Source organism: Cyprinodon tularosa, unplaced genomic scaffold, assembly GCF_016077235.1.
Source record: "Cyprinodon tularosa strain WSP-4 unplaced genomic scaffold, ASM1607723v1 ctg440, whole genome shotgun sequence".
In the NCBI taxonomy this organism is placed as follows: domain Eukaryota; kingdom Metazoa; phylum Chordata; class Actinopteri; order Cyprinodontiformes; family Cyprinodontidae; genus Cyprinodon; species Cyprinodon tularosa.
Genome location: NW_024039164.1, coordinates 155,889 through 182,789, shown reverse-complemented (window position 1 = coordinate 182,789; position 26,901 = coordinate 155,889). Strand labels below are relative to the sequence as shown.

At 40.6% G+C, this 26,901-nt stretch overlaps 1 protein-coding gene across 13 annotated transcripts in view; it reads left to right on the top strand.

Annotated features, from left to right (window-relative positions):
- Positions 1 to 26,901, top strand: part of fryl (furry homolog, like) — a 109,253-nt gene that overhangs the window by 75,217 nt on the left and 7,135 nt on the right. For 8 of the 13 annotated variants that reach the window (XM_038300126.1, XM_038300125.1, XM_038300120.1 and 5 more), the window contains 25 exons: positions 1,031 to 1,143; positions 1,224 to 1,374; positions 1,455 to 1,558; positions 1,639 to 1,815; positions 1,989 to 2,190; positions 2,474 to 2,595; positions 2,674 to 2,861; positions 3,673 to 3,758; positions 3,866 to 4,455; positions 4,541 to 4,809; positions 4,887 to 5,027; positions 7,206 to 7,406; positions 7,502 to 7,663; positions 8,843 to 8,917; positions 9,025 to 9,201; positions 9,346 to 9,354; positions 9,684 to 9,884; positions 13,622 to 13,822; positions 19,282 to 19,688; positions 21,897 to 22,104; positions 22,201 to 22,350; positions 22,431 to 22,529; positions 23,277 to 23,345; positions 25,588 to 25,605; positions 26,306 to 26,416. In XM_038300126.1, the coding sequence (XP_038156054.1) occupies positions 1,031 to 1,143; positions 1,224 to 1,374; positions 1,455 to 1,558; positions 1,639 to 1,815; positions 1,989 to 2,190; positions 2,474 to 2,595; positions 2,674 to 2,861; positions 3,673 to 3,758; positions 3,866 to 4,455; positions 4,541 to 4,809; positions 4,887 to 5,027; positions 7,206 to 7,406; positions 7,502 to 7,663; positions 8,843 to 8,917; positions 9,025 to 9,201; positions 9,346 to 9,354; positions 9,684 to 9,884; positions 13,622 to 13,822; positions 19,282 to 19,688; positions 21,897 to 22,104; positions 22,201 to 22,350; positions 22,431 to 22,529; positions 23,277 to 23,345; positions 25,588 to 25,605; positions 26,306 to 26,416 (4,231 nt within the window). The remainder of the gene's footprint in view (positions 1 to 1,030; positions 1,144 to 1,223; positions 1,375 to 1,454; positions 1,559 to 1,638; positions 1,816 to 1,988; positions 2,191 to 2,473; positions 2,596 to 2,673; positions 2,862 to 3,672; positions 3,759 to 3,865; positions 4,456 to 4,540; positions 4,810 to 4,886; positions 5,028 to 7,205; positions 7,407 to 7,501; positions 7,664 to 8,842; positions 8,918 to 9,024; positions 9,202 to 9,345; positions 9,355 to 9,683; positions 9,885 to 13,621; positions 13,823 to 19,281; positions 19,689 to 21,896; positions 22,105 to 22,200; positions 22,351 to 22,430; positions 22,530 to 23,276; positions 23,346 to 25,587; positions 25,606 to 26,305; positions 26,417 to 26,901) is intronic. The other 5 variants (XM_038300121.1, XM_038300116.1, XM_038300119.1 and 2 more) reach the window with 4 other exon arrangements.

The window sequence follows — 26,901 nt, the reverse complement described above, 5'->3', positions numbered from 1 at the left end:
TTTGCTCACTGATTACCTTATTGACTGCTCTTCCAATTAATAGTTTGATTGACTGTTAGCAAAAGGTTCTTAATTGGAGTTTTTTTTTAAAACTGATTTTGAAACAGATGAAGCTAAAACTTCAACTTGAGCATATTTATAGACTGATAAGATGTTTTATCCTAAGTGGAAAATGCTCATGTTTTTCATACATTTTTTGGCATAGTAAATACTCTCAGTTAATTGTAGAAACAGAAAACAGCAGGTTTCAGGCTCCAAATATAGAATTAATTGACTAATATTGTTATATTCAGTTTATTAGCATTTATTGTTTTAAAGCTACAATGGAAAAAATTAGATTCAGGCGTCTGAATACCAGGGAGGCTTCTGTAGACTTCTGTAGAAGAGCATTTCAAGAGTCTGAAATAAAGCAGTTTGTTTCACACAGGAAGCTGAATCAACGGGGTAAATACTCCGGCTTTTATGTGAATAACAGCATCAATAGAAGCCTGAAAACAACTCAGTGCTGCTAAAGTAGCCACTGCATAACAAGCTATGATAGAATAGTTGTCATATGACAGGTACTTTGTCTGGTCAGCGTCACAAAACGTTTTCTATTTCAAAGTTTAACTCATCTGATTGAACTATGCAAACCTGGGGCCAACTAACTTATCCTGTTTTGATCTACTTCAGCATGGCGTGGTTAACGAGTGTTAAGGGCCCTGAATGAAGCTTGTCACTCTCCAGCATTCATGCTACTTCAGATAGACGTCTCCTTTAACTTTAGCTTCTGTCCGAACACCTTTCAGCCTCCAGGAAAAACTGAGCTGGAGTTACATGAAATGGACAAGTAATTGTTATTATCATCAGATATCTAAAAGTCTCTCTTTTTCAGATGGGATACTTTCAGTTAGTGTTGAAAGCCGTTCAATGCGTTGCTGCAGAATCTGATTCTCTTTTACTTAAATCCTTTTTTTGGGGGGGGGGGAGAGTTATTGGGGATCTCATCTCTTGCCCAACGTTTGTGATCAAAGCGTGTCTTCCTCCTCAGTTACACACACCTGGATATTTACTCCGGTCTGAACAGCAACCTGAACCGCCAGCACCACCGCCTGGAATCTCGGTACAGCAGCAGCTCTGGTGGCTCCTATGAGGATGAGAAAAGTAAGCAGGACATATTGACTGGTTCAACATGGCGTAGTTCTAATATAGACCGCGTTTAATAATGTCTCACGCCACTCCAGGTGACTCCATGCCACTTTATGCAAATTGGCGCTTGAAAGTGATGGATCACAACCAGCCAGAGCCGCTTCCCTTCCCACCAACGGGAGGCTGCTGGGCTCCTTTGGTGGATTATTTGCCGGAGACGAACACGGCCACTGTGCCGCTTCACAGGTACCCTGAACATACGCCGTTTTTCTTTAGAAATTCAGCATTGGTTGAAGATCAGAGTTAAACTGTCGTCTGGTTTTCAGATGTAATATTGCCGTAATCCTGCTGACGGACCTAATAGTGGACCATGGGATCAAAGTAGAGTGGAGTGCATACCTGCACCTTCTGTTACACGCGGTGTTCATAGGTAAACTTTCTCACATGATTAATAAATGTCTGCACAAACGTCTCCCTGTCTCACCTCATTGTCCCATTCTCCTCCTCCAGGCTTTGATCACCAGCACCCAGAGGTCTATGAGCACTGCAAACGGCTGCTGCTCCACCTGCTTGTTGTCCAGTCTGCAAATAGCCAGTCTGTGGCCATGGTGCTTTTACGCAACAGAGACTACAACGATCCCAGGGTGCTGACAGTGAAACAGGCCGCTCCAGAGCTCAACCTTACAGGTCAGGAACGAGGCGTTAACAGAATTTTAACTAGCTTTGAAATTATCTCCAACACATAACTCAAATGTTTTTGTTGGTCCAAACCTAGCCACCAGGTGGCAGCAGCGGTGTGAATATTAAAGTACCAGAAGTAATCCTGACATCAGCTTTGTTCTTGTCTATGGTTTCCACAGGAATGCAGGAGATTTTACCAGATTTCCAACCATCGCCTATGACAGACTCCGGCCTCAGCACGAGCTCCACGTCCTCCAGCATAAGTCTCGGCGCAGGAAGTAGCACTTTGTCTCACCTCTCCCCCACGCTTCTCATTGAGGCAGATATTAACGCTGAGCAGGAAGACAAAGCTAAAGGTCTCATAGAGTTTATTACATCAAGGTGAGGAAGATTTTCTGTTTTGTGTCTAAACAAAGCAGCGTTATTTGTGTTCTTTAATGCAGCTTATGCAAACTTCCACGTGATTTATAAAACTGAGTTTGAGTCAAACATGCAGTCTTACTCGTTTCTATGCTGATTATGCTTTCATGCTTCCAGCTGTGTCTGAAAGGAGCGGGTATTTTTGTTTTGCATGGTTTGGAGTTTGGCTCGTTCTCTGGTGTGAAAGCGACGCATGTTTCTGAGTAAATAGTTCTCACTCCATGATCTGTGTTCGGTTGTGTAGAAAGCGCGGTCCGTTATGGAACCACGAAGACGTGTCGCCCAAGAACTCCAACATTAAGAGCGCCGACCAGCTGAGCGTTTTTGTCAGACACGTCGTCAACGTCTTCAAAAATTCCCAGACAGGTTTAAACACATTTATGGCTCTACTTTACGGGTGTTTTTTTTATTTTTTATTCATCTTTATATTCCGTCTCTCTTCAGGTTTCCAGTTGGACGCCATGCTGAGCGAAGTAACTCTGAGGACTGCTCTGTCATGCGCCTCTCGACACTACGCCGGTCGCTCCTTCCAGATTTTCAGGGCGCTCAAACAGCCGCTGACGCCGGCCACGTTGTCCGACATTCTGTCTCGACTGGTTGAGACTGTAGGAGACCCAGGAGAGGAGGCTCAGGTCAGGATAGAAAGCTGCTACGTCCTGCAGCTGCTCTTTACAAACTAAAGTCATTAAACCAAAATGATCTGAACTGGTGTCACCAGGGAGTACGTGTTGGTGGGACAGTCCAGTCTGGGTTCTACCAGTAATATCTACCATCAGCTTGCATCACAGTGAATGCTATCCAGTACAGCTATTTATGAGCATCAACCTGTTAGCCTTGAAAACAGAAGCAAGAACATTCACGGAATATTTTAACAGTTGCTTTTATAAAGATAATAAATAAATACAACTAGAGGGTTGTGTTTAGAGTATCTCTACTTATGTTATGACATAAAAGGAGCAGAAAAACGAAGCAGAGATTCACCCTTTCATCTTTTAACAGCCTGCATAAAGTGATGTACACCAAAAATATAATCATTTTTATTTAAGCATCTGAATAAAACGGCTGTTCAGCTTTTAAACCTATAGTATTTCCAGCTCTGTTGCTAAACATGATGCTGCTGGCGTCTGATTCTGTGTTCCTAATTCAGCAGTTTGATTATTAAATGATCTTTCTCCCTGATGCTAAATCAGATAAAAGCTTCAGCATCACCAGGCAGTAACCACAGCAGTTTAGAGTAACTCAAAGGTTTTAATTTGTCATTGGAGGGGAAACTTAAATTGTTCATTGTACCTTTTGATGGATGAAATTCTGAGAACCAAACGTGAAAAAAACATGATGTGAATTATGACAGATCCGTGCCTCCTGGAACTAAAAGAAAATAAATCTTCAGTGTTTTAACACAGTAGGAATTGTGTTTTTTATATGCTGTTTCTTTCCATACAGGGTTTTGTCATAGAGCTGCTGCTGACATTAGAGTCAAGCATCGACACGTTAGCAGACTCAATCAAGAGCTACGATTTCCTTTCCCAGTAAGTCCTGTCTGCTGTTTTTACTTTAGGGGTATTTTCCTGTTTTCGGCAGAAAATCGGATTTGGGTGACTGACTCTTAAAATCTTTATTGTTGTTTTCTTTACAGAAGCTCGACCCGTGACCTGGGAGCGAAGTTAGCTGCCAACAGGAAAAGCACAGGCCAGCTCAATCTAAACAGCGGCGGCCTGTTGCATTACGTCCACGCTCGGAGCAACTCCCTCCGTGCCAGCCTCATTGGTGAGCGCAAAGCTGACAGACGTCGGAGCAACACTCTGGACATAGCAGACCGACTCACTGGTAGCCCCTCCAACATGCTACGGACAAAGAGCTTAACTTCACTGGGCGGGGGAGGAAGCCCAGGGGGGGAGGCCGTCCCACCAGTCGACCCCTCTAATCTGATGGCCACCGTCTTCTGGATCGCCGTCTCTTTACTCGAGTCGGACTACGAGTTTGAGTACCTGCTGGCGCTGCGGCTGCTCAACAAGCTGCTGGGCCAGCTACCCCTGGAACGAGTGGACAGCAGGGAACGTCTGGAGAACATCCAAGGAAAACTCAAGTGGTACAACTTCCCCGGTTTGCTGCAGCTGTTCCTTAAAGGCTTCACCTCAGCTTCTACGCAAGAACTCACCATCCATCTGCTCAGCAAGCTCATCAGCGTCTCCAGGCACACGCTGGTAGATCCTTCACAAGTGGCAGGTAAAACAATAGATGCCGCTACTCTTTATCTGTAATGCTCCTTATGCGATCTTCCACTAATCTCTCTCCTCCTTATGGATTCCAGGTTTTCCTTTGAACATCCTGTGCCTGCTGCCACACCTCATTCAGCACTTTGACAGCCCGACTACTTTCTGCAAGGAGACGGCTGATAAGATCGCCAAGGTCTGTGCAGAGGAGAAGTCGGCCACCCTCTCCAACCTGGCCCACATGATGAGCCTGTACAGCACGCACAGCTATTCCCGCGACTGCACCAACTGGATCAACGTGGTCTGTCGCTACATCCATGATGGCTTCGCAGAAAGAACCCTGAACCTGGTCACCTACTTGGCAGAGGTACGAAACATCAACATCTTCATATCATCACACATAGAAGACATAAGAAATAATCAGAATTTGGTTTTTGCTCTCAGCTGTTGGAGAAAGGCCTACCCAGCATGCAACAGTCCCTGCTGCAGATAATCTACAGCCTCCTGAGTCACATTGACCTATCAGCAGCCCCCGTCAAACAGTTCAACATCGACATCATGAAGATTATTGGCAAATATGTTCAGGTGAGGGCTCCATTCATTTTCATTTAACCTCATCTTTTCCCTGTTGGTAATACGTTTATTATTTTCTTTTTGGCAAACACTGTGAGTAAACCCACACCAGTCTGAATTGTGTGGCACATTTTAAGTTTTTGAGTTTATATTCTGGTTTTAGCCCGTTCTGTTTGTCCCTAGATCTGCACATAAAGTAGGAACATTTGATTTAATCATGAGGAGAAGCGACACTACACTGTGTTGGGAGTAAATGCCCTGAAACACGACTTTAGTACTTTCAAATAAACTCACAGTTGACATTAAATGATCTTTAGTATCTAATGTTAAATGACAGTTTTTGCTAAAACCTCTTGTAATTTTTTTTCTTTAATTTTGACATTGTTAAGACATTTAATCCAACATGCTCCATAAGTTGGGTCGAAAACCCAAAAGGATAAAACCTTGTTACACACATAGCCTTCCTCTTCTCTGCTGAATGGATGTTGCTGTATTGCTTAACAGGCATCTCAAAATTGAATTTGTTTTGAAATAACTTTCTAGTACGATAATACCCTGACAGGGTACTATAAACCCTGAAGTAGAGGCCTGCGCGGGACTGGAAAATCTGCCCGCTCCCGCAGTATTCAGTCCCGCTCCCGCCTGCACCTGTAATAGTTTGTCCCGCCCCCGCCCGCATTTTCCACCCGTATGATTCCTACGTTCGCCTACTGCTCAAAGCAATTTGTGTCATTAGTTTGAGGAATTAAACGCACTGTGCTTAGCTGAGTACATTACTGGCCGATTCTTCACCACATACTGCATGACGCACATTAGGTGGCACGAGCCTTAATATCCAGCACATTGTGTTCTATATATATATATATATATGATAGACATAGACTGATAATTTATGACTTTATTTGACATGTTATTTTACGATTTAAAACACGTTTTTAGTTTGCGGGACTGCAGCTTATCACCGCTCCCGTCAGCACCCACACTGTGCACTCTCCCTCCCGCCCGCACCCGCAATGAGCTTTCAATATTTGTCCCGCGAGTGCCGCAGGAGTGCAGGGCCCTACCGTGAAGGGATTTCTGATGGGGTCCTGGCTACATCCAGCAGTACCAGACGGTGCTGTCTGCCTGGCGGGGCTGATGCTGTACCGCGCCGATAGAAACAAAGAGCTCTGCATGTTTTGAGGCTCCTCTTAGACTGTTCCCAGGCAATCTTCTGCATCTAGAGGGGAAGCAAAGCCCTCTGCAGGTGAAAATGAGGAAAGCAACTTTAATGATTTACTGCCGGGTGTTTAAACATCCCCAGCTAGCTCCTCCCAGCCCCGTCTGGTTTCAACACCTTCTCCAGCATCGTCTGTCGCTGCTAAACCTGCCGATGGCACCACTGCTGCTTCAACCACATCAGCCTCTTCAACCCAGTGGGCTACCACCCTCACAGCATCGTCATCATCGTCCTCTTCTGGAGTGTTTCAGGAGCTGGAGGCAGTAGTAGCAGCTCAACAACAACTGCTGCTTACCTTATCAAGACTGCACTTTAAAAAATTTAATTGTCTAGAGAGCTGCTCTAAACGAAATTTGTTTTTGTGTACACTTGTGTATAGAAAATAAATCTGTCTAAGCCAATAGGGTAGTTGGTCTACTTCACCCACTGATAGCATTTGCACAAGTCAGCAACACCTTTTGGTGTTTTAGTGTTTTGTATCAACCAATCGGTAGATCATATTTCTGTTGATTTTGGTCACCAGCAGGTTTTTCATTGCATTTTTGAGAGGACTGGAGTTTATCTTCCCCTGTTTCACTGTTTAAAAACTAGCCTGATCTATTTGATAGTTAGTGACAGATGCCTCATCTGTAAGCGAGAACATTTCTATGGAAGCTTTCAGTCCTCCCTGGGGCGCTGTATGTTCCCATGTTAAGAGATGTGATGCTTTTAGTGTCTTAAACAAATCCTGCAGCGGTTTCATATCGGTCTGTAATTGCAGAAGGCTTTGAATTATATGCAGTGTAGCAGGCCTCCACTTCAGCTTCTTTAAAGGGTTTTTGTAATGGTATAGATCCAACAATGTAAATATGGTGTCATATATAATATCTCCTTTGCAGCAGAGGTTAAATAATGAAAGATTTGATTGTTTATGAATGGAAATGCTCAGAAATAATTGGACAGTTATTATATATCTTTTTTTTGCATTGCAGAGTCCGCACTGGAAAGAAGCCCAAAACATCCTGAAGATGGTCGTGTCTCGATCAGCCAGTCTGGTTGTACCCGATGATGTGCAGCGTTCCTACAGTTCAGAGTCCTGCGGATCCCCGGAAATCGCCTTCACACGCATTTTCAACAACTCTTCCAAAGAGCTGCCTGGGAAGACTCTAGACTTCCATTTTGACATCTCAGAGGTCAGTTTGCTTCCATGCTGATTAAGTAACACACCTCTACGCCCGCATATCTTCTCTGAGGCGTCTTTAGCTTAAACTGTTTTATGGTCCACTAGACGCCAATTATAGGCCATAAATATGGCGATCAGCGTACTGCAGCAGGACGAAATGGGAAGGCACAGGTGATCGCCGTAACGAGGAGCACCTCCTCAACGTCGTCTGGCTCCAACTCTAATGGTCTGGTCCAAGTGAGCTGGAAGAGGCCTCAACTGTCTCAGGTATCACCTTATTAAATCCACATTAAACAATTAGTGAGGCAGCCATCTACCAAGAAACTTGATTCTTTATCTTAATCCTTTATTAGAAATATCCTCACCATCTTAGTGGTAAATACTTTCTTTTTGGAGAATTACCTGTTGGATTTTTCCGATTGATTTCTGTCATCCGTTTTGCAATCCTGCTGAGAGCTTATTTGGCTGGTTTGGATTTTGTCAGGTCTAAGCACCTAAACATCATACATACATACATACAGGGAAAGAAAGAAGAGACAATTAATTAAGTTTTACTCGTGAGGAAAGTAGGAAGAGACTGCAGAGTTTATAAATCTCCAACCCACTCTGCGGTCCCAGCGTTCTCCTCGCTATTTATTGAAATCAGTGGTCCCTGATTACAACAGCTGAGACTACACTGGGGGGGAAACAAGATAAGGAACTCAGACTTGCAGTCTCAGTAAACATGTCCTCTAAATTTCAGGGTTTAGTCAAACTTTAAGCTGTTGAAGCTGTTCACCAAAGTTCAGCAGGTTGAGTGTTGCTCGTAAATCAACCACAACCTCCCCAAAAGCAAATCTACAAATCACAGTATACTTCAGAAAAGATGGCTATGAACACATGCACACAGCTTTATGCATTATAACACTACACAGATACATTAATATACAATTATTCTAACAGATTTCAAATTATACTAAGCAGCATTTAAGGTGTTGTTCTGACTTTTATTATTCTTTTATTATTTATATTATGAGCAGAGGCATCGTTTCACCAGTTTATGAGACCAACATTAATGTAAAATAGGTTTTTATTTTCATTTTAGTCTGAAGACGAGATGTTTAATGAGCACACATCTTGTATTTACTGTCAATTCAGTTGTTTCTCAGTTAAGTGTATTGGGTGAGAATCATCTATTGAGGTCTTGGTACGGTTGAGACTATCTGATCAGATAAAAGATGTAATTTTTTAATTCTTCTCTGCCCGGTCAAAAGGAAAATCTGCTGATTTCTCTGTTTTTCAGTTTTATGCAAGAATTCAAATGATCCTAACAAGATTTTGTTTTTTTTATTATTTCTTTATTACTAACGTTACCAATGTTGGTATTGATTGGGTCATTAGTTCTAGATGTAAATATTGTAATTTGCTCAGTTTTTCCTCATGTTTTTGTTTGTGTTCCTTCCTTAGAGAAGAACCAGAGAGAGGCTGATGAATGTCCTGTCTCTATGTGGTCCAGAATCTGGCATTCCCAAAAATCCATCCGTAAGACTCACCTTCTACTGCAAGGCCTAAAGAGAAGCTCTCTGGTTAGAGATATGTTTTTAACTTGATCATTTGAAGAAAAAAACTTTTGTTGTTTTTCCTTGCAGGTGGTTTTCTCTTCCAATGAGGATCTGGACTCGGTGGACCAGCAAACCAGTCTCATTCCGACGGTGGAGGAGGTGGTCAGAGAGGAGGATGTTCAGGGAGAGGACACGGGAAGCGAGCAGCAGTTTGGTGTCTTTAAAGACTTTGACTTCCTGGATGTGGAGTTGGAGGATGCAGAGGTGAGTTCCCACTCAAAGCATCTGAATAATATCTCGTCCCTCAGCTTGTTAGGATTTATTTAGCTGTGACACATGAAACGATATTGTTTCCTAACAGTCTTAAGTCTACTAACATTTACATTCTGTTTCCTCTCTTGCTACAAGGAGATGCAGGTATGTCTCTGGGCACAAAAGGTTAATTGATTTAGTTTTTTTCTTTCCCCGTGTTGATATCCAATTTATTGCCGTCGGACACTTTGATTTGAACATCCGCCCCTGTGTTTGTGGACACTTTGATAGCTTTAGAGCTTAGCATGATGTTTCATCCCAAAAGATGGAGAAAAACCACATCAAGCATGTGACCTATTTATGTCTTTGTTTTATTTAAGTTAATTTTGTATGTAAGACCTTTTTTTTTTTTTTTTTTTGTTAAACGTTAAGTTGTGAAATATTTTTTCTGTTTTACATTCTGTCTCACTGCTGTTGGCTTGGATGTCCTGCAGGGGGAGAGCATGGACAACTTCAACTGGGGGGTGCGGCGCCGCTCCCTGGAGAGCATGGACAAAGGGGACACGCCGTCTTTACAGGAGTGCCAGTACACTGGCAGCACGCCAAGTCTCAACCTCACCAACCACGAGGACACGGATGAATCATCTGAGGAGGAGGTACTGAGCGCTAGCCAGATTCTCACCCGCTCCAGCCTTGTAAGTCTTACTCCAATCAGGGTCCACACACCCACTCAATCTACCGTGGTCCCCCCCTCACACGGCCCCGCTGGCATGGTGTGCGTGTGTGTGTGCGCATACTGAGCTGGACCTGCTGCCTGCTTCTTGGCTGCTGGTGGTAGTTGCCTCCTTCAAATCTCAGCCCAGTTCTTTCACCTCTGACTCAGAATTAAATTGTTTTTTTAGTTTAAAGTTAGTTTGAATATCCGTATAGAAGTAGATGTTTGGTAAGTACAGTGATTGATTCTTTTCATACAATCAATTTAAAAATAAAATGCTAGTATCTCTAAACCTGCATGGTCCTTTGCTGTTTTCTAACACACCTGCTGCTTCTTTCTAACTCTTCCTTTTGTTGTCTTGCAAGCTCAAATCTCCCTAAAAATAATATGAATGCTTCAGCTCATTCTGAAAGGATTTGCTCTCTCTCTTTCTCTCTCTTTCTATCGCTCTCTCTCCTCTTCTGCTGTTCTTGATAATGCATGGTGAGAGAATGAGCTTTTGCCTTTTTGAACATGTGACCCCCTAAAGAGACTCAGCAGTCCAGTTTTTACTCAAGAGCATGCAGCATTTGCAGGACCTTGCAGAAGTAATTACACCCTTTGAACTTTTTCACATTTTACTGCTGGGATTTATTTGATAGACCTTCACAAAGAAATGCAGGATTTAATTTTTTTTAGGGAATTTCCTTTTAAATAATTCAATTCAGTTCAGTTTATTTATATAGCACCAATTCACAACACGTCATCTCAAGGCACTTTACAGTTCACCAGATCATACAGTCAAATTGATTCAAATCGATTGCATCGACTCATTGACTCGAATGCAATCCCTCATATTAAGCATGCTTGTAGCGACAGTGGAGAGGAAAAACTCCCTTTTAACAGGAAGAAACCTCCAGCAGAACCAGGCTCAGTGTGAGCGGCCATCTGCTGAGGCCGACTGGGGTTCAAGGAGGCAGACTAAAAATATAATTAGAAATTGTATTTGATTTTGCCCCCAAAACTGACAGAATGGTGGGATTGTCATCATTTACTAATAACATAAACGTATTAGAAGATCTCGTTATATAAATGTATATAAAACAAGAGTAAAGCCGATGACTTTGTGCTTTTAAGTTCTACTATTGAACTGAAGTATCATGTTTGAAATGGGTAAAAAAAAGCATTTTTTTTTCTTCTTACAAGCGGTATTTATGTTAGATTTACTGCTAGTAAAAGACTTGAACCCATTTTGTTGTTAATTGGAAAAATATTTGAAAACATCATGACTTTAATTCACTCATCCTGAAGTAACACACCAGGCAAGAACAGCTTAAATGCAAGAAATGATCAATTTAAAGGAAGAGAAGCAAACAAGTATGTCTGGAGGAGCTACAGAAATCCACAGCTCAGTTGGAAGGATCTGTCAATGGGACAAATATTAGCTGTACACTCTTCAAATGGATCTGAGGGAATATTGGTTAGAAGACAAACCCTAAGGTGTGGATCCTTGTAGGGAGTGAAACCTTTTGGCCTAACTGGATTATTTTATGTGACAGAAAAAAAAGGTTGCTCATCTCTGTGAACTGGCCGACCATCATAACTAAATATGGTAACGGCAGATAATGAGCAGGGCGGTGTAGAAAGATAAAAAAATAATTTAGATATTTATTTAAAATATAATATATAATTTTTGTTTCCATATTGCCCAGACCCACATCACAGCTGTAAAGTTTACAGCCCCAGCTACAGCGAAAAGTCTAGATTTAAAACGTGTCGTTGTTGTTGGATGATCTCCTTCTAATCAGACTCAGCTTGATCAGTTTTATAAAAAAGAAAGGGACAGAAAGATGGCAGACAGTCTAGGACAGGGGTTTCCAATGTAGGGGGTTTGCAAAATGGTTTTCATAGTCATTGGCTATATCCGAACGTCCGCCCTAACCCCTTCATCCCTCAGTCGCTATATAGAGCGGGAACTATATAGTGAACTGACTGCCTCCCCGCATGGTGACTGCACCATCTTTATTTGTCCCTACTGTCGGCTGCTATTCAAGCTGCATTGTAGGAAATTTTGCCTCCACTATTTTTTGATCCACTAGATGTTTGGACACTAATTTAAAATAACCTAACCCCTATATAGTGCCCTAGATATTAATTCAAAAAACTAGTAAAAAAAAAAACAATCCACTGGACTTTGTTTCCTGCGATGGACTGGCGACCTGTCCAGGGTGTACCCCGCCTCTTGCCCATAGACAGCTGGAGATAGGCACCAGCACCCCTCACTACCCCACTTGGGATTAAGAGTGTCAGAAAATAGTTGGATGGACTTTGTTTCCAAGTTTGAAGACGTTTCGCTTCCCATCCAGGAAGCTTTTTCGATTCAAAATGTCAGGAAGAGAGTTGAGTTCGAGGTAGCCCATCAAAGCCTTGTTTTTGTTTTGAAAACATGTAAATTGAAACGGACGAAGGGATCCACCCCTTTGGAATGGGGGTTGTTTGGCTTGTTTTGTTAGATTGCAATGCCCCATACCAATCTAAGTCTCTGAAAGGGGGGTCGTTAAGGCAGTTGTTGGCATGGCTGAATAGGCGAGGTCCTCCACTCTCCTGTAGGTTATTTGAAAGCTGGAACCTGAGTCCACCCTGTCTGTTTAAGGTTGGTTTTTCTTTCTTAACATAGATGGCTTCCTTCACGCCCCTCTCTAACCACCTATTTTCTTTTTCGAAAATGTGGACATTCTGGTCCTCAAAAGAATTTCTTTGTCCATAAGGTGTAGATGTACTGCGGTCTCTAGATAGGAAGCAAAAGGTCTTTAAACTTGGAAACAAAGTCCAGTGGATTGGTTTTTAACTTCTTTTGGAATGACTATGACCTGATGACCGAGAATCTTCACCAGCACTGTGCCCTATAGTGATGTGCTTAACCAAGTCAGGAGACATAACCAAATCACTATACACTACATTCAATCATTCACTTATTGAAGCACACACTGATCTGTCATATGATTTAAATTTCAATTATGCAGTAATTTGAAATAAAATAGTTTGATAAAATCTCTCTTTAAGTAATTAAAAATATTGATTAAATGTCATTAACAATACATTTAGTCAAAAATTGATGTAATTATTTCTTTTATATGTATAAATTCATATAGCATGAAGTAATTTTATGTATTTTCAGATACATTTTTCAGGGTCCCCAGTCTGTTCCACCATTAGCAATTGCACTGTTTTTTTTTGTGTTGGTCTGTCATTTAAACTTCCAGTAAAAACATTTTTCTTTTGTTTTTTCGAAATGTGAAGAAGTTTTAGGGTGATCCATGCTTCCATGAAGCATTGCACCTTTAATATAAAATAAAAACTGCTAATAGCATGGGTCAGAATGGTAGGAATATCCTGAAGCAGTTTAAGATGCAGGTTCAAAGGAATTCAAGACTAAAATGACTAAAACTTCTTTTGCTTGATTTGAAAACCATGTCTTATTTGTTTAATATAATATAAAGGTTTAATACTAAAGTATATATTTCCCTGACATGCAGGTCCTTGAACATAAAGCATCCTCCAAAGCATTTTTCATTAATATCTGCTTATCTGATTAAATCTTGAACATTTGCTTAGATCCTGATCATATAAGTGTAAGTCAAATAATTTAGTTCAGCCCTGTTTTTACATGCTGATTTGAATAATAATCTAAGTTTAGTTCCAGTGAGGTAATCCGGTTGTCTTGTCTCTGCCGTCCAGCTGAACAGCGACTCTGCTACCGATGACACTGCATCCAACCACGTGGATTCCCTGCAGCAGTCTCAGGAATCGTCCAGCAGCGCCATGACCGAAGAGGCCACTGTACTGCCCAACCTGCCCTCCCTCCCCTCTCTCCCCCGACTGGATAGCCCCAGTTTGGAGATGACCCACTCAGACAGCACCAGCAGCCAGCTGCCTGAGGTGCGATCAATCGGGGGAGGCAATAAACTGTGGTGCTCGGGTGCTTTTTAGCTCGCATTTCTTTTCCTTCTCAGCTTCTGTCTGCTTTGCTCTACTTCTTGTTTTGTTTGTTATTTTAGTGAGAAAAAAATACAATATTTAGGATTTTTTGGATGGGTTTAGTTCTGTTACTGTCTGCCAGCTGCTGGGTGAAGACATTTTTTAACCGCTTAATTCCCCTCTAAGGCCCCTTTTCTTGGTTGCTTTGCTGTGGGTGAGGGCGCTGAGGGCTGGCTCTTTAGCTTTTATGCTTTACTATGTGATTCGGGATGAGATCAAAGCAAACACTCACCTCAGGCCAGCTGTTACTGCTCATCCCCAATAACTCAGCCACTGACCCTTCCAACTAAATCCTGCATTTAAAAACTGGTGAAAACGCCATGAGAACGGTTCCCTTCAGCAGAAGCATGTGTGAGTATGAGTCCTTTTTAAGTGGTTTGTTGAATTTTAAAGGCGCACATAGTGGAAACTCAATCAGATGCGACTTAGCCAATTAAACTTCTTTCATTTGCTACTCTTTTTAACATGCCATATGCTGTCTTTATGCTATTAACTGCTACTATCACTAACAGCGGTGAGTCTGTTACAATGTTTTTGTTCTTATTTGCTCGGTCAGTTTGGAAGGTTAGCAGGAGGTTGTCTCTTTCATGCACAGAGGAAACTACAGTTTGAAGTTTTACTTTTTTAAAGCCACTTGATTAGTCACTAGACACTGCCACCTGCTGGCCAACCTGTGTAAGTTTTTTAAATTAAATTTTTTTTTTAACAGGTTTAGACTCAAAACATTCAAGTCCTATTTTTAGTGTGAGATACTAATGGGAAGTGTTTCCTGATGACCACAATGAGCAAAATGGACTGAAGATTTGCACTTTAAATTATAGCTCAGTAATTTGTGGTACTTATTCTATGGAAGGAAAACAGTCTCATTGGAATCTGACCTTTTTTTGTACACCGAATTTTTTTAGCACCGAATTTTAAACACTGATTTTTTTTTTTACACATTGAATTCCTTACACTGAATATTTATCTGGTAAAAATTTGCCTGCAAAAAATTTTTCCTGCAAATCTGTTGACCTTTTGGTGAACTGAAGCCAAAGTAATCGACACTTGATGCAGTCGAGCAGCTTCTAGCCAATGAAATTAGCTAATTTGGTTACGTGACTCCAAAGTTGGGTATAGCTTTGTTTCGGCTGAATGAAGCTGAATGAGGAGTTTTTCTTGTTAAATAGATATGATTACAAAACATCAGGTAGCTACTAATAGACAGCTATTAGAGTTTTTCATCTAATCGGACTGGGTGAAATAACTAAGCCGATCACAGCTAGTGCGGCACCTCTGACGGCCAGTGCTCTTGGCTTGATCCCAAAGAAGCGGCCAGCGGCAATTTTATTATTTTTTTCTGAGCAAATGAGCTAATTTCATTGGCTAGAAGCTGCTCGACTGCATCAAGTGTAGATTTCTTTGGCCTGAGTTCACCAAAAGGTCAACACATATGCAGGACATTTTTTTTTGCTGTAGAATTTTTTCAATGTGTACAAAAATTCAGTGTTTAAAATATGGTGTACAAAAAAAGACCAAATTCCAATGAGACTGTTTTTCTTCCATGTTATTCTGGGTAAAGATAAATGACGTCACTGTACGGCTTCAGTCAGAACATCACAAACAAACAGTCCTTCAAATGTGCTTTAACAGTTTACCATCTCTTTATCCTCTAAAACATTTAATGCTTCATTTAGCCAAAAGTATCACCAAATCAATCACATGCATATTTTTGTACCTAAATAACTGTAATAATTGCTAATCTTTTCTAGAATCCAGGATGTTGCTTTATGCATATCTTCACTGTGATGGTATACTGGGGATTGTTGCAGCAGTAATGTAGCTCATTAGCCTTTAAAAAAACTAATTGAAAAAGACAAGCTATAAAAAAGTAAATGAAAATGAAGAGAATAACATAAGATGGTGGAAAACCCCCATAAATCTGTGTGTCTGTTTTCAGTTCTCAAAGGCATTGAAACAGAACATGGCTTAGTTTTAATTGAAACTGTTAAAGACATCTTTCTACCTTCAGAGTCTGTGTTTTACACTGGATGCAGCTCCTATGGAGCTTCTTTTGCCAATGATCTCAATATCAGTCCAAGGTCTACAGCCCCCACCCTCAGCTACCCCCCCGCAGCTCTTAGTATAATGAAGCTCAGATAAAACCCATCAATACTCTTGCTCATTCCTTCCTCTGCGACCATGAGCTCCGCTAAAAGCTTTCCATAATATAGATGCTGTCTCTGTGACGCACTGGCTGCCTGCCACGTCCAGTTACCTTAATGCAGTGGATTGTTTAAAAAAATAAATAAATAAGAAGTACAGCCAGAAGATTTGAAGCTGTTATCAAATCCTTCCTTCTGGTCTGAGACACGCAGATCTTCAGTCGAGTCAGAATCGAGTCAAAACTTTAACTACTCTGACTCCATGATTTTTATAAAAGCCTTTGGTCTTTGAATTAGCATGATTTGAACCTTTTCATTTGAGAAAATTATTCTACGTCAAACAGGAGGTTTCCCGTAAAAAAAAAACAAAAAAAAAGCAATCTTTCCGCCCCTCCATTTTCTTCTCCTTTTACTACAACACAGTGAATCTAGCATGAGGTTTACCCGTTTATCTTTGGACTCTACTTCAGGGGCTCTGCTTTAGCGCTTTCAGGGATGCCTGAGAAAAGTTGGAGGAGGGAAAAACAAAAACTGCTCCTCTTCAAACAATGGGTTGGCCATTTTATATACAGGCAGGAGCAACTGCCCCAGACTGATTCATATTTGCAAGCCTGGAGACGGTGATGCAATTGCTGCCAGTAGCTAAATCAACATTAAGTACAGGAGGCCATTAATGTTAGACCATTATGTTGGGGGAAGGATTTGGTGCAAAGCACTTTGGGAAGAGAGCAGCAGTGATATCCTCCTGAAATCAGACCCTATATGTTTTTGTTTTCTTAGAAAAAAAACAACATTTTAATAAAGTTTAAATTTCCCTTCCTCATCATCATCACAAGCAGAACATTCTCCCACAGAGAAATCTTAATCTTAATTATTTAGGTTTAATTATGTTACAAATATGTTTGCAATTCATCCAAGTTCAAATCAGATTTTGTTCTTTATTACACGTGAAAATTAAAGTTAGATTTTAATATTTCCTTCAAGTTTTTAATACATTTTCAAAATGCAGACATCTAAATCAACAGAGAAAAAATATGTGATTTTCTTTTTTTGCAAAGACCAGCTAAAAACTCATATAAAAGGGAAACATCTAACTTCCTCCCAATACAGAGATTGATACATAAAAATTAATCAAAGTTAATAAAGCAACAATAAAGCAAAGTGTTTTTGTTTTTTGCTCATTTAAGGAATGTCAGAAGGCTTCTCTGTAACGATGGAAAGACTCAGTGCTTTAAGCCTGAACCACAGTTAAATTATTGCATCCAAGCTATCAGAGAGCAGCTCCACGTTCACGTCTTATTAAATCTAAATTATTATTATTATTATTTTTTTTTTTTTTATTTAATTGCATATATCTCTTTCTGATGGGTTATATCATGATCTGCTGTTACTCACATAATAATGTCTGATATAATATTGTAAAGGCTGATTTTTGGTGCTGTTATTATGCAACACTAAAAAACGTTGCAGTAGAAATCTGGATATTTTTACTCTCAGATCAGCCTGCTTAGAGGAATTTCTTTTTTTTTATATTAGCTTATATTTATTGGCTTCAGACTTCATTCACACAAATTTAAAATTCAGTTCCTCTGGGTGTTTGATCTGGCAAAAAAAAGAAACAGCTTTTTGAAAAGAATTTAGATGTTTGGTCAAATGACTTGTTTACGATCCAGAATTCAACATGGACGACTCTTACTCGACTTCAGAGTTCCCTGTCTCACATTGGGACTTGACTTAAAACTTTATTGGTAGAGAGACTAGAGACATTCTTTGTACTTTGCACTAAAATGAGCCTGATGTTTTTCTGAGTCATGTTTACAGTAAAGCTTGTTATAAATTGCAGCCTCACTGGATGTGGGCTGTTTATTAATCAATGTCTCCAATTCGGTGCATTATTTATGTGCATTGAAGCACGTAAATCCAATTGTCTTAAAGATGAGCTCAGGGATCTGATCTATCTGTTGTTGTCCCACCAGGATGCAACAATACATAGTTTCTATGATGGCTTTACAGATCTGTAAAAAGTCTTCAGATAACACTAAAAAATGTTATTACCCTACAAGATGCCTTATTTGAGCAATTCATGCAGTAAAAAAAAAAAGAAAGAAAATTACATTGGTAATGTGTTGTATTTAAACTCCATGGAATGGGGAAGTAATGGACACCCATTCCTGTGAAATGAAAGCAGTTGAAGCTTTTCCTAGAACCCACTCTCTCTCAGCCACTTTCCAAAATTGGAAAGACGAGAGCAGATATGTTGATCTTCATAAATCGGGAAATGGCTACAATAAAATATTTACCTGCCTAAACTCGTCCATATCCAATAGTGGATAGCAGCTCTAATAATTTTAAGAGCAGATGATACTCTGATGAACTCTGGAAGACCACTGCTGTAAGGTTTCAGTAAAGATGCTAGCAGCAGAAGCACAGATTTACCCATTAAATCTACGTCAGACGTCTCCTGGTACTGTTCTATTTAAAGAGCAGTGGAGCCATCAAGTCCCCATAAAGACTCCACATCCCAACAGGGATGCTGGAAACAGCCTCTTCTGTCCTACCATCATAATATGAGGTTTGCTGAGTCGTGTAATTTGGCCACATTAGAATAGATTTGCTCTGTGGTTTGGCATCATGCACACAATGAAATTTTTTTAAAGTAAATGATTTTCTCTGATGAGCTCAAACTCACAGTGACACTGTGAGCTTGTTCCTCTTCAGAAGGTCCTGGAAACCTCATGAGAAAAGCAGATATTAAACTAGACATTGGGCCTCATTTAAGGGCCTTTCTTACACACAATTTTGCTCTTAAATTGTACGAGTGATTTAGAAGAAAAGGTTGCATTGACCATTTTCTCTCATTTCTAATTTCGTCTCAGGCATGAACATATTTTCTGATGCTCCAGAGTGACAGGACTCTTGCTCATTCATTTAGTCAGCTGTTATCCAAGTCTAGTTTTGACTACATTTGCTTTTCTTGGAAGCAATTGTCCATTTTATTTGGCTACATTATTATATGTCATTTAATTAAATGCCATTAAAAATTTAGTTTTTATTCGCTGATGACGGAAATCTCGGTATCCCGAGGACACTGCTTTAACGTGTAAGAATCAACCTGGTAGTATAGAAAAAAACTTAGAAGTGAAAGTTTGTAAGGAACCTTCCAACCAATGTCACGCCAACCGTAGCTGAGTGCCTCCATCTTGTTTTGCGTTGCAGGACGCTGTTAGCATGACAGCAGCCGACGAGCTGAGTAGCAGCGTGAGCGAGGACACCGGGTTTTGCAGCGTCCCCCCTCTGCCGTCTGATGCGCCCGAGCTGTGTGACCTCCCTGACCCGCAGGACCCCCACTACTCTCAGGACACCCAGGGGAACCTGGACCCTCACCAGGAGCTGGATCCAGCCCCCCCTCCTCCGCCGGCCATTGACACACCGCCGGGGTCCTTCTGTGAGGAGGATTCGCAGACCGTACTGCCTCTGTGCATCCCCACGCCGCTCGATCCTAAGGCTGATCCAGATCCAGACAGCACCTGTGGCTCGCTGTGGGAAGAGGATGTGACGAAGGCCCTAAAGGAGCTGGATGAGCGCTGTGAGGAAGAGGAGGCAGACTTCTCTGGCATGTCTAGGTAGGTGATATTATTTGAGATTTGAGTTTGGATTGATTCTATACTAACTTTGGATATTTCCTGGTGTTTGATTGAATCAAGACATAATTAGAGTAGAACAGAATTCTTCTTTATTTTGGTGGCAATTTTCAGATGTTTTCAGACACAAAGTGAACTTTTACAGCAGATGAACAGTAAAGCTACAAACTCAGATCAATGAAGTTTAAACTGAAAATGTACAAAACTTGTATGACTATTTATAGGTAGAATATAAAAATTATGATTTAAGAGATAGTGATTCATGCATTTGAGCGTTAGAGATTGTCCAGCAGGATGTTCTGTTTTTCGTTTAAGTCTTGCTTTTGGGGTGGGGGGAGGATTCCAGGACAGCGTTGCCCTTCTGATGAGCTCATCTACCTTCTTTAACCCTTTAAAGCCCGATCCACGAATAAAACAAAACATAAAAAAAAATACTTTTTTTTGGTTTGAAGTCCTTATTTGGCCTTTTAACAAAATATGTAAAAAGAAATAAAACATTTCAGAAACCGTATGTATCAAATACGATACATTTGGCATTATAGAGTTAAGCAGCTGCTCCAACAAACTCCACCATCAAAGATGGCCGATGCCCTATTCCAACTTTTTGGAGTTTAGATCCACAATGATTTACAAATCCAGTCAGATTTATTATTGAACAAAAAATAAACAATTTTATATTAAAACATTTTTTTTCTGTCTTTCTGTTTTGTATATATTTTTGTATATTTCCAAAAAGCTTCTTTAGTTTCTGAATTCCAGATGTTCCAGGACAGGCAGCGGTTGTGAGATCAAAGACATAAAGCAAAGCCAGATTTCTGCATTACCTTCAGCCTTCCTGTTATCTGGTGCTGCCTGAATGAACTGCAGACGCGTCTTAAGAACTAATCGAAATTGCTGTCTCGTCTTAGAAGAACCTTCAAGCTCTGACTTTTAACAAACCACTGTTTATAAACACAGCTAATCTTAAATCATGTTTTTAAAATTTTTTTCCTGAATCACATCCACACTGAAGAGTGTTAGCGATCAGGTTTTATAAAGTTTCTGGGATCAGGAAAAACCTAACATGCCAAATGAAATAAAAAAAAAAAAACAATCACTGGTATGAATTTAACTATTCTGACAGAGCCCAAATGCGACATTAAGTCCGAGTTTTTATCCATTTTCAGACATTTTTATCCATCATTTTTTTCCCTTCCTTTTTAGTGTGCAACACAACAAACTGCAGACTATTAATAGTAAAGACGTTTCAGGGCTACTGAGGAAAATTTCGATTTCTCCTGTAGGTTAAAGGCTTAACATTTTACAACAGTGAACATCTTTTTTGGCAGCCATTCCAGAGAATATGAAGGCAGCCTGGCTTCAGGCCATTTCACTTCTGAAGGTGGGCCAATTGTGACTGAAGGGCATCCTCCAAAGAGATGGAAACCATTCTGAAGCAAATTACTCGCTAACGTAGCGTCTTTACTAACACATTATGTAACTGCAGCTCTATTACTCAGCTGAGGAAGGCCTGTGGAGGTAAACGTGAGCATGCAAGTAGCGTGGAGTCAGCGATTAAAAGCTGCCCAGGACAATCCAGTCATATGTGCGATGTGGATTTATGAGTTGGAGGCAGCGAGATAAAACCAACTGTAGCTACATTTCACTAGATCGTGCAGCCGGGAGCCGGGTTGGCATGCAGAAGTGTGTGTCAGTGTGTGTAGATTTTTAGCACTCTGCAGTCCTGTGTGGGATGAGAGTGCGGTGCGCTTGTGCCGTTAGCAGTTGCTGCACAGTCAGGCTGCAGACGAGGGGAGAGAGTTGAGGGGGTTGGAGAATCGTTGGTTGGGGGGTGAGGATGAGGACAGAGACCGTGTCCGTTGCAGCGATCAGCAGCGCAGGCTTCAGATATCTATATTCTGTCTGCTTCTTCAGGCTGTTTGGTCCATCGGGCCTGTAAGTATCTACATGAGCGTGTGTGGTGGTGGGAAGGGGGGCGTTTGCCTGATGCTAGAATGCTAATATCTGCTGTTATTATGTAAACTCTGCCTTGGATTAGAGCGTTCAGTGAAATGCGACATGAGGAAAAACAGCATTGAGGTTGTTTACTTGCAGTGAAAACCAGCGCGTGTGTGTGTTTACATTTGCCCTTCAGTGAAGGAGCGTGCAGCATGTCGGAGCGCAGCTCATTGGCTCCTCTGTGTGTTTCAGTCAAGATGAAGGTGACGCAGATGGCTTCTCAGAGATCCAGGCCTCTCCGCCCCCTTCGCCCTTCCTCTCAGCCATCCTGGCAGCGTTCCAGCCCGTTGCCTACGACAATGAGGAAGACGCCTGGCGTTGCCATGTCAACCAGATGTTGTCGGACACGGACGGGTCCTCTGCCGTTTACACTTTCCATGTGTTCTCCCGACTTTTTGAGGTAATACACCTCAAATTTTGTATTTTTTTTGTGAATGTGCATCTAAAAAAAAAGAAAACAGACTTATTGTTTTTCCTTCTAATCCTTATATAATAGAACATCCAGAGGAAGTTTGGTTCTATCACACATTCATCCGTCCGCTTTTTGGGGGACAGGCTCCAGCGAATGGGCAATCAGTTCCTCAGCTCGCTTGAGGTCATGACGTCTCATTCGCAGTGCCCCACTGTTCTCCTGGATGCTGAAACTGTGAGTCTGATTGTTTGAGAAAAACCATCATCTTTCTAAGTGTATGTTTTTAATCTGCTGTGTTTTTGTTGCTGTATTAGCTGGTCTCTTGTGGACTTTTGGAGACCTTGAAGTTCAGTGTGCTGGAGCTGCAGGAGCATCTGGACACCTACAATGCCAAGAGAGAAGCAGCAGAGCTCGTACGTTCCTGCACCATTCAGCGCATTTCTAATCTGCTGTATATGCTTTCTTATTCTCTTTGAAGACTGCCTTAGAGCTGCAGTTTCTGATGCTGTCAGGGTGTGTGTTAGAGGGAGGGAGAGAAACAATTAAACTGCATCATAATCTCAGCCTTAGAGGGATGAGCTTCCAAAGCACATCAATATTTTTCCATATCTCTGAGATCTGAGCAGCCAGGACAATTCAAAACAAAAAATATAGCTGATCCAGCAAAAGATAAGTCCAGCCTCTCATATGAGGACAAATCAGAACTGGGTATGAGGAGTTTCTGCTACCGTTTCTGTCTGCATCATCCTGCTCTGAGGGATAAAAATAACTCTGAGCTCTCCTAAATCAGTTACAGAGGGCCAGACAGGAAAAGCTGTGAGGGGTGGGAGCAACAAAGAAGGGGGAGGGGAAACGGAGAAATGAGATTGCAGAGGTTCTGGGATGCAAAGCACTAATTGAATAAGACAGCAATGTTCCCTAGAGGGCTAGATACCGTCCCGTTCTCAGGAACAGGCCTTGTCTAATTTGCTAAGTACAACCTTCTTATTAAATCCTTTGCTTTAACCAACCTTTACAGTACTCACATTGAAATAAAGGCATATTTAAAGCAGGGGGGAAAACTTGGAGCTCCTTTTTTTTTTTTTTTTTTTTTTTTACAGGCTTTTTTCCTCTTTTTTCTAACAGTTTTCTCTCATGTTTGTGTCCTCTTAACCATTTAGTGGCTGGAAAACTGCAAGAAAACATTTGGGGACAAAGACAGCAGCCAGCGACCGAACACTCATGCACAGGTAGGACCTAATGCTCTCTTGTTTGGGGTCCAGAGATTTTTAACAGCTCCATAGGCTAAAGTTTTCACACCTCCTAAACAGCTGCAGCTTTTTAAATGTTAAAGCCACAAAAATATATTTAATTTGTTTTTTTATTTTAGACCGAGGGAAAGTTAAGCAAACTTTGCAGTGCCATTTTTTTGTTAATACTTTGGTCAGATTTAAACCAGTCCATTGCTAATTTTGGTGGGTTTTTTTTCCTGTTTCATTCTAGAAGGCAAAAACTTTGTTTCAGGCTTGTTTTTTTTTTCAGCATGGACGTCCCAACAGAAAACCTGTCAGAAGCTGTAAAAGAGCTAATATCCCCACAGCATGACACTGCCACCATTCTGTTTCCCTATGGGGATCTATATCCATGGCCATTTGCTCCAAGAACATTATATGCAGACCATGAAGTTAAACCGAGGTCTCATCTGACTGGACCATTCCCAACATGTTTTGTGGGAAACTCCATAAACGCCCGATCTGTTGGGTGTAGAAAAACATGTCTCAAGTCATAAGTTTCTCCCTCCTAATCTGTGAATTTCTGCAGCTCCTCCACAGTAACTTAGACCTCTTTGCTGCCTCTGATTAAAGCGCTTTTTCTCTGTTTTGGGGGACGTCCATGCACATATTGGAAGGTTTTCAGTTTTTTGCAGCTGGTTCAATTAACCAAAGAATACTCTGAGATAGAGAAGGGTTGGATATATTTCAGCTTCAAATTGCTCCCCGTTTTCTGACAAATTAAAAAAAAATATTTTATTATCTACTTGGTTGTGTTGGTGTATTAAGACGTTTATTTAGAGACACAAAAAAACAACACATTTTATTTACATAAACAATACTGTGGCTGAACAGTTTAGCCTGAAACAAAAGCTCATGAATGTTGCCTTAATAAAACCAAATTAGCTACACTTTATTTAATAATAATAAACTATTTAGTTATAATACAAGAAAATATACTGATTTATTTGCACAGCTTTTTTGAAACTAAGAAAGTTTGTAGATGATTTTAAATCTGATTTAGCCGTCTTCCATTTTTTAACTCCAGTAACAGAAATAATTTTTTTTGGAATGTGAATTTTCATTTATCTCTAAAATTATATTTTATTTTTCTAATAGAAAAGACTACTTTCTTTATTCTATGATATACAACATCTTTAACCCTTCATAAGGCAAGTTACCATCGTCGATTACTTGCATACCCCTTAAAAATGGAGTCCCCCCCGTCCCTCAGTGAGGTCTAGAAGCACAATATCTATATCCAGCCATTAAGCAAAGATTCTGCTACATGGCTTTACATCTTGTTTTAGCATTTGACCAATTAGATGAGCCCTTGAATGATATATTACCTACTGTCAATTAAGTTGGAGAAAAAAAAATTAACAAGGCAAGAAAAAAAGGGGAAAAGTTATAAAGTTAATAAGCCTACCGTAGTTAAGAATTATATTTATAAACTAAAAAACTAAAAAATAAGTGCCAGTATCAGCATTAATGCCTCTAAGATTGTGTTGTGTTTTTTTGTTTTTTTAAATGAATTTATTATAGAAGCACTTTTGTTATTTTTCTTAATATATTCGGGCAAGTTGGCGTTTCTTGTTATTACAGTGACATTAACGTTTGCCATTAAAAATATCCATATTTTTATGTTACAAAGGTAATAAGGTAACAGTAAAACTATTGGCTTGAAATATAGATAAATATAGACAAAGTATTTCACTGAGTGCCCTATAAAGGGTTAAATATCATTATATTTAGATGTTTGTGGTTTTATTGTGACTAAATGTGAACATGTTTGCAAGGCTCTGTGTCCATCCTGGGCCCCTGCAGAGCTGTATGGACCCCTACTCACACTTCATCCTAACTGATTTTCAGTTTAAAATAAATCGAAAGCAGCACATCTAGTGGGCTTTTGCTAGTCCTTCCTCTCTGTCTTTAGCTCCCACTGTAACATACCTGTTCTCTTACTCTCTGCTGGGATGTGGCTTTCATAGATCAAGTGTTGGTTTCTGTTAAAGTCAGCTCACCTGTTTCCAGCCTCGGCTGAACTGTGTGCAGTGAAGGTGGCGAAGCGCTGTTCGCCCACCTTCAGGTCAACATATCTCAGCTGTCATGTTTAAAGCTCACTAATTCTTGGTCTTTCTCTCCTTCTGTTTTGTTTGTTGTTGTGTTTATATGTATGTTTGTGTTTGTGTGCGTGTGACCTGCTCACCTTCTTGCTTAGCAAATGGAGAATCTAGCAGTAAGTGGTTCTCATATTCTAGACTTCAATAACGATGCCAGCCGGACAAAACACTGACCATCTCACCTCTGCTCATACCTCGCCACCTTTCTACCTCTGTCTTTGTTTCTGCTTTGATTTGTCATGTAACCCGATTCTATCCTCTCCATTTTCCACCCAACCAGAACACACGGCTATTCTGCTTTGTAATATTTGTTATCCATGGACAGGCAGATCAGTCTTGCATTTTTTTTTTGCCCTACATTGATTTTTGTATGCAAACAGCAGATGTCTTGCCTCTATTGTTGAGTAGGTGATTGTAGGTTAATTGTCCTAAAAAAAAAGAGCTTAAATCAGCAAGTTTGTTTTTGTTTCATTTCAATTTTGCATGTTTTTTTTTTTTTTTTCCATCGCTGTTTCTGTTCAAACCCTGCTCTCTGTCATCCATGTTTTTCAGGTTGAGATTGTAGTTAAATCATCCATCTTGTCGGCCATTTTCTGTCTGAACCACAACATGTGGTGACAAACATCAGTGATCATAGTAGCTTCCTCACTCTCTACCTCCGTAGCCCAAATTGAATGATACTTTTTGCTCTACCCCATGTTAACATTTTAAGTTTCTCCCACACCTCTAACCCAGGTTTCTGCTCATTTATTAATGTGACAATCAGAGTAATCAGTGCAGATGGTCCTGAAGATTCTTCCGGGTTTGTCTCTGCAGGAGCTGGAATTGTGTCGCAGGCTCTACAAGTTGCATTTCCAGCTGCTTCTGCTGTTCCAGGCCTACTGTAAGCTAATCAGCAGGGTGGACACCATGAAAAGAGAGGCAGAGGTGAGGATTCAATGGTGAATTATTTAATTGTGAATTATTAATAGAAATTATAGATTTGTTTCAACTAAATCCAGTCACCCAGAAGAGAAATTTAGAAGGTGAGAATGAGTGATTAACGCATTGTTTTTTTTCTTAGTTCAATGCATTTCCAATGGGCCAAAAATATGAAAATAACACCAGATGTCAACAGTTTAATTCAGTTTTAAAGCAAGTTTATTTACATAGAGCAAATTCACAACACGTCATCTGAAGGCACTTTACAGAGACAATTTAATCCGATCATACAGTCAGGAAAACCAGCTGATTGCATCGAATCATTGACTCGAAGGCAGTCCATCACACCAAGTATGCTTGTAGCGAAAGCAGAGAGAAAAAAACTCCATTTTAACAGTAAAAAACCTCCAGCAGAACCAGCTCGTTGTGATCGGCCATCTACTGAGGCTGACTGGGGTTCTAGAAGACCAAAGCAGACATAGAAAAAGAGG